At 50.2% G+C, this 16,945-nt stretch overlaps 1 protein-coding gene across 1 annotated transcript in view; it reads left to right on the plus strand.

Moving 5' to 3' along the window:
• ITGA9 (integrin subunit alpha 9) overlaps nucleotides 1-16,945 on the plus strand; it is a 319,285-nt gene that overhangs the window by 292,888 nt on the left and 9,452 nt on the right. The window contains exon 27 of the mRNA XM_045089112.1: nucleotides 9,816-9,935. Within this exon, the coding sequence (XP_044945047.1) occupies nucleotides 9,816-9,935 (120 nt within the window). The remainder of the gene's footprint in view (nucleotides 1-9,815; nucleotides 9,936-16,945) is intronic.

A 16,945-nucleotide genomic window follows, 5' to 3' on the forward strand; every position in this document is an offset into this window, starting at 1 on the left:
TTGCACAATACAATCAGCTAGGGAAAAGAAAACGTTACTAAGAAACTCATAAGGGAAAGAAAATACATTTACAGCACTGTGCTGTATTTATCAAGAAAAAAATTCGCATGAAAGTGACCCGTACAGTTTAAACCTGTGTGATTCAAGGGTCAGCTATATGGCCTTTAAAAATCATGGGCCGCCATGGTGTTGGCAGATCGTAAGAGGAAAGGTGAACCTAAGAAGGCTAGTTAGAAGCTTGTGACAGTTACCTGGCAAGAGGTGATGGTGACAGAGGAGATGGAAGTGGGCAGGTAGATTTTGTCAGTGAAGAAGTAGCAATTTATGTGGGTCACATGAAGGGAGAGCCTGTCCAAAAGGGTTGGGAGGGATTAAACAGTATCTCGATGCGAAACTCCTTGCCTGGTATGTCCACATGGGGGGCTCAGCTCATAGAGGCTCTCACTGCAGAATGAGAGGGCCGAGGACAGGATGAACGCATGAAGAGTCAGCCTCTCCTTCCCCCAAATCCTCAAGAGTCTCAGTCAGTTTATCCTAATCCAGTGATGTCTGGTTTTCATCAGGACTGTCGTCATCGTTTTTATTTTTGTAAACAATAGAACCCACTAAACTGAATATGATCTGGTTGAATCAGGGCTGGGGGACCTCAAGTTCCCCCAGTTTTTTATCTCCATTTCCTTTTTTTTTTTTTTTAAGATTTCATTTATTTACTTGAGAAATAGAGAAAGATCGAACACAAGCAGAGGGGAGGGGCAAAGGGAGAGGAGAAGCAGACTTCCCGCTGAGCAGGGAGCCCGATGCAGGACTCGAGCCCAGCACCCTGGGATCATGACCTGAGCCAAAGGCAGATGCTTAACTGATGGAGCAACCCAGGTGCCCTTTTATTTCCATTTCCCTTGGTGGCCTCTGTATCCCTAGACTCTAGAGAGTTCTGTGTGAAAGGTTGTATTTTAGGACAGGGATGCTGTCCAGTCCATCCAGTTCTTTCACTAGACATGAGCTGAACCCCCAATAAGTGTAAACAAGAAACCCTTTTACCCTCCAGACTTCCACAGCACGCACACACACGTGCACGCACACAACCGTGCATGCAACACAGAGTGGTTACATGCTGAGAACGCCTTGCTGAAGAGGGGAGGACAGGCTGCGCGGAAGGAGGCATGACCCTGGACAGGCCCTGGAGGGGTTTTCTAAGGGCCAAGAAGAAAGGACAGGCATGCCACAGGAAGCTGCATGGGTCCTAGGCTAGACTCTCAAGAGGCGAACGTGAGACGAGTGTGTGAGCCCAGGAAAGGACTGAGGTGCCGGGATAGGGAAGACAAAGGGGAAGAGGAAGGATGAAACTTCAGGGGACCCTAGCCTCAGCCTGATGCTGTGGAAGACTCTGGAACATACAGACCACCCCAGAGTTTGTCCTCCTTGAAGCAAGGGAGCTGGGCTTTCAGACCTGCTTGTCACTGGCTGTGGGCTGTTTCAGAAGGAAGCTCAAGGTCCTTTGCCCTCTCCCAGCGTGACCTAGGGAAAGTGGCCTTGAAATCATACCATCCACTGGAATGTCCCACTGTGCTTAACGACTTCATTGTTTTAGATCCGTACGTGTATGTTCAGTTCCTATGGTGTGCCGGCATTTGATGTGCTTAGATCTGGTGACCCTCCGAACCAGGTATCATTGCTCTCTTCTCCTACTGGGGAAACTGAGGCTCCAGGAGGTGAAAAGACCTTTCAAGTTTGAGATGCCACGGCCTGTCAGTCTAAGAGCCAGGACTGGATGCCGAGCCGGCCTGTTTACAAGTCCTGAGTCTTCCTTAATCCCATGTCCCTCTACCCTGGGCTGGCCTGTGTCCTTGTGCCCACACACAATGAGAACACTATTCCCAGCAGGTGGTAGGGGTCACAGTAATGGGTGGTAAGCAGCTGGCCCTTGGTCTTTAAGAGTGGCCCTTGTCTCCGGTGGCCTGAGAAGCACATCATGTGCAGACTTAAGGGTCTGTTGATTTTGGAGCTCTTCCTGTTGCGGTCTGGGCCCTCACCAGATGCATGGCTTCTCCTCAGAATAGCCTGGAGGTCGACGAGCTGTCTGCTCCCCCTCCCTTTAAAGAGCAATCATAAGGATTATCCGCCAGAATGGATATACAACCTCTCAGCGCAGGGTCTGGAACTCAGTAAGTTCCCAACAAATGTGCCCCATTCCTAAAGGAAATTAGCACTAGCCAATCTCATTCCCCCGCACCTCCAAACAGAGCGAGGCTCCTCTGATCCCCGGCACCTGGCGGCCTCAGTGGCTCTGACATCTTGCGTGTCCCAGCGTAGGCATACAGCCTCAGTCTCGCCAGATGTGTGGCTTATTTTCTGCTCCTGGACGTTGTCTCCCTAGGTCTCCCTGCTCCCCTGAGCTGTGCACTTCCCAAAGGCTGTGTTCTGAGAGCAGTTTAAGACGAGGTTGTGCCGGGAACATCTCTTCCAGCCCCACGGCCGTCTCTCCGTCCTCCCTCCTCCGCACTCTCACTGGCGATGAGATGTAATCAGAAGCGGGTGGAAATGTCATTTCATTGTCCCAGATGTTCTTCCCCATCCACGTTTTCTTGTACTCGAATTCCTTTTCTGGGAGATGGGTGTGAGGTTGACTGTAGAGAGCATCTGGCCACTGTGGTTGACCTTCAGCCGACCTGGGTCTGAGGTTGAACCTCCTCCGGGGAATCTCAGCACTGGAAGCCCTGGTCCAGCAGAGGCCTGGGCTGGGTGCTCCCCACCGTGATCGTGTCCTCAGGCCTTCCAGAGACCTGAGCATCGCCGGCTATGACATGAGGCCTGTTTGCAGTGGTGGGAACATAAAAGTTCCCGGAAACACAGAAGGGAATAGAGCACCCTGGTCTGGCTTGCCAGCTGCCTCAGACTGGCAGTCGGCTCCCAGTGGTCCCCTGACATCAGCTTGCCAGCCTGGAGTACCTCAGACTTCACAGCGGCAGGCAGGACACCCCATATCCGCCCGGCTGTGGTCACAGCCTGATGTCTGTCCTCCTCAAAGCCTCTGTGGAGACAAACGCTCAGCCTCCTTCTTCTCCTCTGTATTCTTGGCTAACACCTAGCATGTAAGCCCTCTGGCTTCAGTCCACAGCCGGCCGTGCCATCACCCATCCTTTTGCTGCTCAGAACTTCTATCTCTCGGCCTCCTGCCAGCCTCTGCCAGCCTCCACCACCAGCCTCTCCCTCATCCTCAATATCTTTCCCTTTCTTCTCCCTCCTTTCCTACCAGAAGCATTCACTTCCCAGCGCCACTTCTCCTGCAACCCTGTTCCCCAGGCTGTTTGTTCCTTGAACCCCTCCCCCACCGTGGGAGGTTCTCCCTTCTAATCTGCAGTTGTTCCCCCGCTAAGTGCTCCTGGCACATCGCAGGCCATGTCCTTCTCCCCTGGTCAGAAACCTGCATCACAATCCCATTCCTCTTAACATAAGGTGTATGATTCTTAACACAACCTCCAGCCCTTCCTAGCTCTCTAACTGTATCTTGAACATCTTCCTTTGGCTTCTTGTCCATTCTCCTTGTCCCAAACCCACGGTCTTCTGGTCCTGTCCCACCCCTTCCAAGTGCACGCCTGCCACGGGGGTTTTGCACACACTCTCCTTCTCCTTAGAATGCTGCCTCTCCCCCTGCTTTTGACTCATCACCCTCAGCTCAGTCATTTCCCCCAGGGAACTCTTTCTGACTTCCATCCCTATCCCAGAGTCTTTCATCACCATGAACCTCTCCCTTGGGGCACTTGTCAAAATTGGAATTTCACATTTATGTGTCTGACTGGTCAGGATTCTCTAAAAGCCAGAAGCTTTGTGAGCGCGAGGACTGCTTGCTTGATTCATCACGGAACCCCCACAGTGGCTGGCACGTGGCAGCTGCCGCATAGACCTTTGTTAGTTGGATGGACGGTTGGATGGATGGGTAGACAGAGAGGTGGATGTGGTGGATGGACAGATGGTTGCATGGACAGACGGGTGGGTGGGCAGACGGATGGATGCACGGCCAGAACTCCCCACCAAGAAATCACATTTGCAAATATATTTTTGAGATAGACAGGAAGCACACTCAGAGACTCGGGCTTCGAACGCTATTCTCTGTTGCAGACTGAATCAACATCGTGCCTCATCTCATGCTCTAGCCAAGAGGACATTTATTAATGTGCACACATTAACTAATTTATTAATGTGTGCACTCACGAATGGCATCGTGAATCACGATCCTGGTTTAGGCGACAGGAGGACATGCACCTGGAACCTTGTTCTGTAAAAATCCACAGGGAGATACATCATTGTCTGACAGAGCGAGAAGGACTTAAGGCCGGGCCCGCCAATTGTTTAGCTGTGGTTTTAAAACTAAGTGTTGTGGGGCACTTGGGTGGCTCAGTGGGTTAAGCTGCTGCCTTCGACTCAGGTCATGATCTCGGGGTCCTGGGATCGAGTCCCGCGTCAGGCTCTCTGCTCAGCAGGGAGTCTGCTCTCTCTCTCTCTCTCTCTCTGTCTCTACCTGCTTTTCTGTCTACTTGTGATCTCTCTGTCAAATAAATAAATAAATCTTTAAAAAAAAAAAAAAAAAAAAAAACTAAGTGTTGTGGAGCCAAGGGTTCCCTTGAGCTGGTTCCAGGCCTACTGGGGTGGGATAAGGAGGGACAGGTTTGCAAATGGAGAGCTGAGCAGCCTGGGCTCTGGCTGCCTACCTTCTTTACAACCAGAGAACCTCCATTTTTTCTGCTTGTGCCATTGAGATACCATGGTAAGTCTTCTCTGCTAAAAGAGGTCATTTCCTAAAGCTCAGAGAGGGAATGACTAATTCTGCCAAAAAGAGAGGCGGTGGGTTAGGCTTCTTGGAACAGGAGATGTTGGAGCCCAGTCTCTCTCATTTTTTTTTTTAACCTGGCTTTGAAATGCTCAGTTAAAAAAAAATTTTAAAAGCAAAAAAGTAGAAAAAAGAAAAAAAGTTCCCATTATACCAAAAAGCACCTGTGTACTTTTGAAATGTCCTATCATTTTTTTCTGCAAAGCTGATGTGATCTAGACAGTAAATTGATATTCTCATTTTTTTCATTTGACGTAAAATTTTAATTTTTCCCATGTTGTTATCATGTTTTCTAAAAGTACTTAAAACATGGAAACCAGGCAAAAAGATGATTGCATGTCCTTCCAATGGTAGACTGGAACATTCCCAGGGCCCCAGCCCAAACTCAGAGATGCAGAATCTGCATTGTAACCAGGTTCCTCATGTGGACCTTCAATTCACTAAAATCTGAGAAAAGGTTTAACAGGGTTGCCTAAAGCTCTAGGGCCTGGATTCTGTGAAGTTACAAGTTGATTATAGAAGACTGATCAGTTATAAATGCCTTTTGCCAGTAAAGGTGAAAATGACTTCTCTCTCCAGCAGAAAATAAAATCCCAAAGGTTGTAGTTCAGCACCCTGTGGGCTACTACCGAGTTTTGTATCTGATTTTCACCATCCTTCTTTGAACTAGTTTCACCATCCCATTGATCCCCCTTCATAATGAATTAAATACATCTTTAACAGTTGTTCACTCTGTATTTGTGGGAGAGGCATGTCTTCAGCTTGTTGAAAACTGTGCTTTGACAGTGCAATTACATCCTTTTGAATAGCTCTATGGAAGTCCACATCATGATTAACCATAATTATCTACTGACTTACCTGTTGCCCTGTTGTTGGGCATTAGGGAAATCTCTGTTCTGCGTGAGGATAAATAATTGTGCAGTGCACATCTTTAAAGGAAAAACTTTTTCTGTATTTTATATTTCTTTGCCTTTGAGTAAATTTTCAAGTACGGAATTAATGGACCAAATGGCATGTACATTTTTAAGATGAGTAATATTGGAGTTTGCCAAGTGGACTAGAACTGAAGGTCATTCCAACTGGCCTGAGCACGGGCCCCACAGACAAGTTGACGCAGACTGGCTAGGATGTGTATGGTTGCCCAGTGTGCGGCTGACAAGGCAGGAGGGAGACCAGACTGTAAAGAGCCTGGGACCCTGGATGGTGTATTCACATCAATAGTGTAAGCAGAGAAGCAAGAGAAGACCTGCATTTTACAAAGATACTCCTGACAGCAGGGGGGCCTCCCCAGGGCTCCCGAAATGATGCAGGGAATGCAGACCAGGAGCTGACCTGGGACAGAGACTGGGGACGGGACGGAAACAAGAAAACAGAGAGAAAAGATACATGGAAAGTTCCAGGGGTTTGACTCGGGTCACCGGCTCATCAATGGTAGAGACAAAGCCCAGGGTCACTGCTTCTTGACTCCCAACCCCATCCCTGCCATAGTCCAGCAGCTGTGCCTTCCTTTGGGGTCTTATCTGAGACGTGACTTCTTAAAACCACAGGACACTCTTGGTTTTCTCCCCCAGATGGACTTATTAGAGTCTTGATGTGCAGGGACCATCTCTCCCAAAGCACAAGACACACATCCAAGAGGAGGAACAGCATTGCTAAAAATAAGGAAAGATTAAACACACATTCCAGGGAAGTGTCAGGGCATTCTTGCAGAATTTTCTAGACTAAACTGCAGTGGATACTCTTGACTGTCTGTATCCACAAAACCAGAGCTCGGGCGCGGCTTTGCCGGGATGCAAATTTTGGGCAGCAAGGGGCAGGCTGGGTCCCCAAGAAGACTTCGGTGCTCTGGAAAGAGCTGGACGATGGCCGACCCATGCTGCACTCACGTCACGGCCTGCCTCAGCACCTTACTGTCAAGGAAGCTTTGCAGCCTTGTGTTAACATGACCAACCACCAGGTGCTTTCACAACACTGCCTGATTTTTCCCTTTAAAGCCACCATTTCACAACTCGGGAAACTTCGGTTGCCTGAAGTCATACCTGTTGGCCACAGTGCCTCAAAGCTCATCTGCACTAGATACCACGAGAGATTTTGAATTGGGAGGTGGTTCAGTCCACAGCCTTTTAGGGACAAGAACCCAAAGGCACGTATCCATCTTTAAAGACAGGAATCTCTAGCTGGACCAGATAGAAAGTAGTGGGTGTAGGATGACAGACTTCAGACCCCCTCTCTGGGCTGCTACCTCGCATCCCCTTCAGGGCTGCTCAACCTCCTTGGTGGCAGCCCCTAAAGGGAGAGGATGAATAAACAGATTGCGGTGGGTTCACACTAGGCAGTTCTCTACAGCAGTGAGCATAAACATGCTGGATGAGTCCCCCAGACACGACTTTGAGAGAAGGAAGCCAGACACAGGGGCCTCCTGGTGGCTCAGTAGGCGAAGCATCTGCCTTCAGCTTGGGTCATGATCCTGTGGTCCTAGGATCGAACCCCACATGGGGCTCTCTGCTCCTCAGGGCGCCTGCTTCTCCCTCTGCCTCTCCTCCTACTTGTGCTCTCTCTCCCAAATAAATATGTAAAATCTTAAAAAAAAAAAAAAAAAAAGAAAAGAAAGAAAGAAAGAAGAAGAAGATGATGATGATGACGAAGAAGAAGAAGGAGAAGCCAGACACAGGAGTTCACACTGTACCGTCCCAGATATACTGAGGAGAGAAGCAGGTGCAGCTAATGTAGGCCCTGAGAAGTCAGGCTTCTGTTTATGCTTGATGTGGGTGTTAGCAGGAAGGGGGTGCAAAGCGGGCATCTGGAGGCACTGGACATGTTCTCTTTCTTATTCTGGGTGCTGATTACATGTGCATTTAGCATGCAGTATATAAAAATTTAGTGAGTTGTGCCTTGGGTTGTGTTCTCTTTTCTCTTTGCATCTTAGACATCAAAAATGTTGTTGTTTTTTTAAATTAAAGAGTAGCCAAGCATGCATAACCTCAAAAATACCCTCCTGCCAATACTGATGGAAAAATCTCCTTCCGTTTGTCAAGGATGGGCTCTCCCAGGTGTTAGACTTAGGACCCTGTGCGCATTGTCCTCTTGAATTCCTTAAGGAGGTGCTGTTTTACCTCTAGTTTGCTTATGAGAGAAATGAGGCGCAGAGAGGGAAAGTACCTTGCCCAAGGTCACACAGCCAGTGAGTATGTGCCTCAAGGTGGCCTCCTTTCCATTCCCAGAATGACTACTGTGTGTGTAGGCAGCTCTCTTTCACTTGTCCCCATGCAGGAAGGGATGGTCTCTGCTCTGCCTCCTTTTCCTGGAGATAATGTTTTGGATTTAGGGTCTGCAGGTACGAACATGGCAGCTCTTCTGCATCCTGAATGACCATCCAGCCCTTCCCACTGCACACACCTGCCCTCCTACCAGAGCTGTGGGGATGGACGTAGTGAGATCGAGATGCTCGCACTTGGCTTTCCTTATCATCAGGGCACAGCTGAGAAATGGTCCATTTAACCAAGGGCTAGTCTGTAAGAAGAGCCACCATCGGCTAGGCACTCTATGGTGTGATGTTGACAAGCTTCGATTTGGGGAGTTGGGGTTTGCTAGACCTGAGTTCAAATCCTGACTTAAGCAACACGGACCAGAGCAAAAGGCTTGTCCTCTCTGGGCCTCAATGGTCCCCATCTATAAAGCAGGTGTTGAAGCCCTCTTGGGGTGATTGTGTGAACTAGACAAGAGATGGCAAGAAAACCATAAAGCCTGACACAGAGGACCATTTGGGAAGAATTTGAGAGCTGGGAGCAAGGCTCTAAAAGGAGACATAAACAGTGCTGCTCACTGTAAGTCAGTATTGGGCCCCATCACCCCATGTGGTTTGGGGGTATGGGGCAGGACAGCAGGCTCCCAGGGTAAGTGAGGCTTCTTGGCAAAGGCAGAGCCTCCTCGAGCCTCTGGCATCCAGCTGGCTTTAGATGGCTTTCCCCCAAGGAGGGGATGACCCAGCTTGGACAAAGACCTGGGGGGGTGGGGGGCCAGCCAGGCAGCCAAAGGAAACAATGACTGCCCAGCATGCAATTTTCATCTGTTTTGCAGCAAGCTCGAGTGGACAGTGCATGATAGGGAAGGTTACTGAACAGCAAGGACACAATGGTTGCTTTGAATTCTACAAAACCAGACTCTACCATGACCATTGAGGCTAAAACAGAGCCAGAGGGTACAGTTAGTGTTAATATGTGTTGAGCAATCAGTTCTCTGGCAGGGGGGCCGGGAGGCCCTGACTCATCTGCCAGCTTTTGCAGTGTAAATCCTTATACATGGCCCATTTCAGGCCACATCTGCTGTGTCACCAGATGAGGAACGAGGCAAAGGAGCACCCAGTTGACTCGCAGGTCGATGGCTAGGTCTGGTGCACCGCTGAGTTTCCAGAAAACTTGGGGAAACTGGCCTCCCTGTGGCATGGGCCAGGATTGCATCTGGCTCCTGTGGAGACCCAGAGCCCAGTGCTTCAGGAGGCAGGGCCTGCTGTGTGAAGCCATGAAACCCGAGACAGATGGTGTCCTGGCCCCAGTGGAGCGACAGTCTGTCAGGCAATTGGCATTGACCAAATGATTGTCCTAAGCTACCCGTGAGGTGAACACTTGGGAAGAGTAGAGTCTTACATGGAGGGCATGCCCACACCCTTCATTGCAAAACCGTAATGAAAGGGAGACTGTCATTGCCTGAATCAAGAACGGACAGCATGCTCTGAGATCCTTACCACGTGATATTGAAGTCAGGCTTGTTGTGACAACCCTTTCCAGAACTGGGACTTGGATTTCAAGGGCCTTTTCCGATCCTGTCAAAAATCCATCAGTCTACAAGCAGAAAAGCGCTGAACCAAAATCCCGGCTTTGGTCACAACAGTCTGGACAGATCTGTAGTTCCATCCAGATGTCAAGCCCTGGCCGGGCTCTGTCCTGCTCTCAGTACTTCTGAGAATCATCCCCACTTCTGCTTTGCCTCCTAGGTTGTCTTCGAAGCCTTGCACAACCTGGAGCCTCGGGGCTATGTGGTGGGCTGGATCATTGCCATCAGTTTGCTGGTGGGAATCCTCATCTTCCTGCTGCTGGCTGTTCTGCTCTGGAAGGTGAGTTGGGGTGATCGCGGGGCCCACGCAGGGATGCCTGGCCCTCCGCCTCACCAGAGGGGGAACTCTTGGAAGAAGTGTCCCGTTAGGACTTCCTCCGAAGTGCAGGTGCAGTGGAGGGAGGGTAGGGTCCCCTGCAGGCGCCAGTGGAATCTTGGCTCCTCTTGAGGCCTTTCACAGCCGGGGCTGGACCTTTAGAGGGACAGCAAATGTCTCAGCCCCGGTCTGTTCTTACCTTTCTTGCCGCTCCTATCAGGGCCTGACACCACAACAGAAGCCTGGGGAGGAACAGCCGGGCTTGGAGTGGCTCACCATTTACTTTAGAAAACAGACATATGCAGGCAAATGGATTGCAGAACAATTCTTTGTTCTTTACCCATGTAGAAAAGGAAAATGATTTCTTCCCCCAAAGAGTCAGTACATTCTCCCAACCCTCGTAGGTGAGCCAAGGGATAGATTTGCCCCACCTCCTTCCCCAAGGAACACCTGCCCATCCTTCTTGCCTCCTGTCACTTTCTCAAAAAGGGGCATGTCCTCACCTTATGGTTTCTTTGCCTCACACTCTCAGAGATCTGGAGCCCCTTTACTTCAGAGGCTCTCTATTCATTGGTAACAACCTCACAGTCATTACCTAACGAAGGTACATCTCTTCCACTGGATAGTAGTTTTCCAGATGAGGGGAACCTCTGTCTGCTCTTGATTCTCCTAGAATAGCACCAGGGACCCTCTGCTTTTCCAGGGCTCCTTCCCGGCTTCAGATGCAGGTAGAAATGGCCTTTTATATCATTGTGGACAGATGCTTTAGATTCAAATAATCAGCTGCTTTGGGGTTACAAAATAATTTGTATTCATCCATCAGACCTTGTAACATGTCAGTGAGGAAAAAAAAAGTTGTAAAACGCTCAGAAGTCCACATCCCAGAATAACCATGATGAGCAGCATTGTCTCTTCTTGACCTTCCTCACTGTGTAAAGACGTAGCTCAAGCATTCTCCTGGGACCTACTTATGTTTGACTAGGATGTTGAATTTTCCAGTAATGTCCTCGATATATTTTAAGGTATAAGACCTCTAAAGTCAAAGCTGTGGGTCCAATTTTTAATTCTGGAAAAAAAAAAAAAGCTTAATAAATACACTTTTATCCAAGAAGTCTAGAAACAGGAAAAGCAATGTTTTTATTACACGTTTTTCAGACTCACAATGGGACTCGTTGCTTTGAACTTAGAGCTACATCACCTGAAAGAGTATCTGGAGGTTTCATGGAAAATACATTGAGTTATATGACTTGAAGATAAGTTTATCTTATGTTCCCGTGCTTTTCTTTCCATGTACCCTTTCTTCTCCAAACACAGTGCTGTGAGCATCTTTCCATGTCGTTAAAAACCCCCTGTCTGCGCAGTCATGAGGCTGCACAGTCTGCCCTCACTCATCCAACACCAGGACGTGGGAATTTAGGCGTTTCCTGGTTTCACACCTCCTTTAACGGTGCCACAGTGAATATCCTCAGAGCCAAATATTTGCACAAATTCTTCATTATGTGCTTAAAGACAAACCCTACAAATGGAATTGCCAAGTCAAAGGAAACGCATGCTGTAAGCCTTTTATTACATGCCGCATATTGCCTCTAAAAAGGTTATACCGATTTACCCGCGTACAAGCACTGTATCAAAAGTGTCTATTTTCCTATTTATTTGCCAGAAGTGGATATTACCTTTAAAAAAAAATCTGCCAGTTTGTCATTTGTTTCATCTGTGTGGCCAGATAGGTCGTCAGCTCCCCCATCCTCCTCCATCTCCTTCCTACTGGACCACCTCTGGTCTGTGCATAGAGAACAAAGCCAGCTCAGTGCTTGGGATCTGAGAAGACAGAAGGGGCTTTGGTTGGTTGTGCAGGGTGGCGGGGTGTATTTCTTCCTTCTGCCTTTGTCTGGGCTTATTGGATGAGAGGAAATCCTCCAAGGCTGGGTGCGTGAGACCAGATGGGGACATAGAGTGGGGAGTGTGGTGGCCGTGCCCCATTCCTGTTTGTGATGAGCATGCCCTCCTCCTGGCCACCGTCCTGAGCTCTGCTATCCAAGGGTATGTCCCAGCACTGTGCACAGGCTCTTTCTTCCTTCCTACCTAGCTGTGCTTCCGCTATGTTTATTAAAGAACGCAGTTGCAGGAGATGGGTGTCATGGGGTAGCCAGGACCCGGATGTCACCCAGCTATATGGGATCCAGAGAGCCAAGACCCGAGAAGCAGACACCACCCTCTACCTTGGGCTGGGAGAGAGAGCAGAGTCATGGCAGCAGGTGGGGGCACTGACCCCATACAAGGTCTTGCCATTACCAATGAGATGGAAGACAACGGTCTGAAACAGCTTTAAGGACACAGTTGAATGATACGCTGTGGGCTCAAAACCACTTTGTTAAGCATCCAAAAGCAATATTTCATTTCAGCTCACATCTACTGAACACTGGGTAGGAGCTGGATGCAACGATGATTGTGCCTCCTCCCTACCCTTGAACACTTCCCCATGTGGCACGTGGCACATAATAAAGGGAGATGAGTGTGCCCAAGCTTCTCTGGAAGCTGGGAAGAAGGTACTGTTAATCCCTCACCCCAAGGGGGATGGAAAGGCCCCAGAGTACCATGTGGGAGGTGAGAGCGGCACTCTGCCGGCTGAAGGCTGTGCGCTAGAACCTGTCTGCCTGCTCGCCAGGGTGAGGCCTGGGAGAGCAGCCCTCTCTGAACCTCAGTTTCCTCCTCAGTAAAGCAGAGACCCTCACCTCTAGCTTGAGGTATAGAAAAGACACAGGCAAAAGGCTTACTTGGCCCTGAGCTTAACACAGAGAAGCACCTGAGAGAAGTCAGAGAACGTTTCGTAAATGAGATGGATATTCCCTCTGGAGGAAGAGGAGGTGAGAAAGTGAGCAGGTTGTGAGAGGCGTGTCCCAGGCGGGCAGCGTCCTGCAGCAAGATTGTCTGCCTCGGCTGTGGCAGCACCGCTGCCCCAGGGACAGGGGAGGAGTTGGGGGTCTGGAGGCAGAGCAGTGGGTGGCCAGATCTGTTCAGGAGAGAGACCTGGGGACACTTTGGGGGCTAGGGCAGTTGCCACAGGGGGCAGGGAGGGGAGCAAATGAGAGCAGGCAGGGCTTGGTGGCCGGTTGGACTGGGGAGGTCCAAAGGCATGAAAGTAGCAGTGCTTTGCTGTTTTTAGCTGAGACAATAGATGGTTTCCCTTAGCCAAAGTAAGGAAGGCAGGATTTGAAGTCATTTTGGAGAAAGAGTTGCTTGGTGTGAGGCATTCTGGGTGTGTGGTGCCTATAGGAGACTAGACTGGGCTTGGGTCACTCCCAGTCGCCCTCACCCAGCAGGGAGAAGGTCAGCAGAAGGACATTCTTGTCCCCTCACTGGTCCGGCCAGCTTTCCCTTCAGTTTCCAGGGCTGAACATACTTATCGCAGACTTCACCAAGGCCCTTTCTTTCAGTTGCAAAAACAAACAAATGAACGAAAACAGAAATCCATTCACAGCCACTTAAGCAAGAAAGAGAATTCTAAGGATGCAAGGGTACGCCTAGACCCCAAAGGAAACGTGTACATGCAGACCCAGAAAGCATCCGGAAACCAAGCCAGACAACCCCTCTTCCCCTCACTCCCTTCTTCCCGCACAGCTCCTCACCGCTGCCCCTCTGCACACCTGCATCACGTTCTCCCAGAGCAGACCTGCCTCCGCACACTTCCTTCCACCCTTCTGAGAAGGACATCTCGGTGACTTCTAGCCCCAGTCCCAGGCTGACCAGCCGCCTCTCATTCCCAGTTCTGCAAGTCTGGGTGAGAGAAGGTCCACCACTGTGACTGGAGGCAGGGGGCTGGGCCAAGTCGCATAAAAGGAGGAAGCCAAGCAGACACCCGAAAGGCATTCACGCCGGCAAGGTTTCACGGTGGTTGGTGGAGTTGTTGCCCACGTTGTGGGCTTTGGTGTTATACCACAGAGCCACTGCTACGTCACAAACCGCCCCCAAGTTGAGTGGCTTCCAGCAGCCATTACATTATATCTTACAAACGCATGGTTCAGAAATCCAGGAAGGGTTTAGCTGCGGGATTCTTCTGCTCCCCAAGACATTGAGTGGGATCCCTCAGTGACGTTTACCTGGTGGCTGGTCTTGTCTGGGGGACTCACACCGCTGGCACTTGGTGAGATGGCTGGGAGGCCAGACTCTGCTGTGCAACAGCTTTTTCTCCATGTAGACTCAGAACCTCCCGAGGAGGGGTCTCTCTTCTTACTTGATGGCTTAGGGCCCGAGAGAACACGGTAGAAGTTGCTGGTTCTCTTAAAGGCTGGCCCAGAATTGGCCTAACCTCATTCCACTGTTCTCTGTTGGTCAAAGCAGTCACTTGCCAAGCCAGATGTGAGGTGGGAGCGCGGGTGGAAATAGGCCCCACGTCTTCATAGGAAGAGGGGCAAAGGGTCTGTGGTCGCCTTCCATCTGCCGCCTTCACATTGTCCAGAAAAGTGAGCAGACTCTTAATCTTTTCTTTTAAAGTCACTATTGTTTTAAAGTATTTGAAACCTCCTCCCTCTTCCATAGCATCACAAGTAAAATCACAGCTCCTTTAGGGAAAGGGAATAAAAGTAAACTTTAGTGCAACACTCATGTCCGCACGCAGCCTTCAGGGTAGGTAATCTCTTCAGGCAAGACTGCAAAGCAGAAAGGAGGTTGGCAAAGGAAGTTTCTTCAAGACAAACCTCTCCTTTCTTAAATGACTAAGAATGAGGACCTTAGAGGAGGTTGGACATGGCAAGCAAAATGTAGAATTAGTTTTGAAGACCTGCGTATTCCTAAAACTTCACCTACAGAGCCCCTAGCCACTGTGATTCCTGTGTCTGCCACCTAAGAAAGGTGCCTTCGGTGTAGCTAGTGGAGATCTGATATACTGACAGTCCAGTGTGTACAAGTCTGCTGATTAGCTGGGCTAGAGGCCAGCTTGACATTTAACTACCGTGGGAGGTCTTCATGGTTCAGGCTTGTTGCCACAGTTCATATGTACTTCCCTCCCTTCCTGTCAAGGGGAAAGCCACGAAGTGGTACCCAGCTGCCCCTGCTGACTGGGACCTGCTTCATGGGGGCCTTTGAAGCCAAGGGAGCCCCTTACAAGTCCTCTATCTTATGGAGCCCCATCTCCTGAAGGTGAGAGTAGTCCCTGATCTTGCTACCTTGGTTGCTTGCCATTGTCTTGAGCTGCTGAGCCAAAAATAGTGGTTCCCCGGATTGTGCCACAGAGACACCGATCGTTGCGTGGTGCTGAAGATGGAACAGAGCAGGTGGCCGTGTGGATGAATTCTGTGCCATGCAGGCCCGCGGGTCAGCACACTGGGTGCCTGGAGGATGGCTAGTGTCTTCCTCTAGTAGACAGCACCAGGTCCCTACAGGGGGACAGGCTCTGGGAAAAGGGACAGCGGTCAACCAAAGAGCCCTTACTCAGCCTGGAAGACCTCTGGGAAATGCAGCTAAGTGGCCAGCTGTGGTGGCTAAGCCAAGTACCCACACCTGGAGAGGTCAGCAGGACATGGCCGGATGAAGGTGCTGAACCACTGTCCCCTGAGCCCTCCTGCCGGTCACGGTGGTGCTACTAATGTGCCCGTCGTCCGCTGATTGTCTCCAGTCAGACCCCTTACGGGTCGGCAGATGCCTCTTCCAGAGCGGGACCCCAGGCTCTCTACCTCCCACTCAGCCTCCCTGTCTGCCTCTGGGCACACCCCAGGGCCTTCCCGAAGTTCCACCCGCTGACATCCCAGGCATCGTTAGGCTTTGGCGACTGCAGGCCCTGGCTCAGGCACAAAATCCACAACCAGGGCCCCAAACTAACCAGACGCTTTTTCAAATACTGAAATGGATCCTAACCAGCTTTCCCAAAGCTGGGATGTTAGCAGACACTGGGAGCCATAATTTAAACTTTATGTGTGAGGATTACAGCAGCCTGCCAAGCCACTGCGCAGGAAGAAAACTTTGAAATGTGAAACTCTTTTAAAGGAGAACAAACCAAATGAGTTCCCCTCTCCTTGCCTTTAGCTCCTGACAGAGTTTGAAGTGGCCCGGGCCCGGGCCTCATGCCTCTTCACGACAATCAGAAAGGCCCGTTTATAGAATAAAGTGCGATTGCCCCACAGGGCCAACAATCTTGTGTGGGACTCACATGTCAAGTCCTGCAGCCAGCCTCTGAGTCAGGTGGCAAGAGAGTGAAGATGCGGGGATGTTTTCCCTTTAGAAGAAAAAGCCTCATTTAGGGCCCCCCGACTTCTCTGAATGCCTCTCTCTCCTTCCCTCGGGCAGTTGCCAAAAACCACGGGCCACCCCTCGGTGGAGGAGAAACATTGTGTCCTCCCCATCCTCGTTCAACCGAGGAACCTTTCCCCTCCCACCTCTTTGCTCCTTTTGCGAGCCAAGATGCCTTGGGGAAAAGGGAGATGCCACCACCCCGCCAGCCCCGTGCCCAGGCCCTGCCCAAAAAAGCTAGAACCCTCCTGGCTCTTCCCCTTCCCAAGCAGCGAGGAGGCAGGCCGTGGCAGGAAAGGGCGGCCTCGAACCCTCCGCTGGGCCTGTTCCAAGAGCCTGCTGCTTTAAATCTGGCTTTGGGTTCGTGGTTTTTATTTGAGAGCATTTACTCCTGACCTCAAGCAGAAACACTTGAGAAAATAAATCTGTGAAATGGCTCAGAGAATGTGTAAGGTTTGGCAGCTCCTCCAGGGGTCACCAGGTTATCACCTTCCCTCCAGCCAGGCTGTGAGAACCCATCCTTGCTTCTCCTCCAGAGAATGAAGACACAGATATCCGTGCACATGTGTGTACACACACGCACAAACATCCTTCACACTGTCTCAATTAAAACCATGTGCCAGAAACACTCCGTGGGGACGTGTTTATGCGCAGAAGTAAATACTGGGCTGATGTTGTACAGTTGACATCTCAAGACAGAGACATGCTGTGTAAATACTCCAGTATCTGAAGAGACCCGTAGACACGAGGCC

This window comes from Mustela putorius, unplaced genomic scaffold (assembly GCF_011764305.1).
Source record: "Mustela putorius furo isolate JIRA1106 unplaced genomic scaffold, ASM1176430v1.1 tig00003834_pilon_pilon_pilon, whole genome shotgun sequence".
Classification (NCBI taxonomy): Eukaryota; Metazoa; Chordata; class Mammalia; order Carnivora; family Mustelidae; genus Mustela; species Mustela putorius.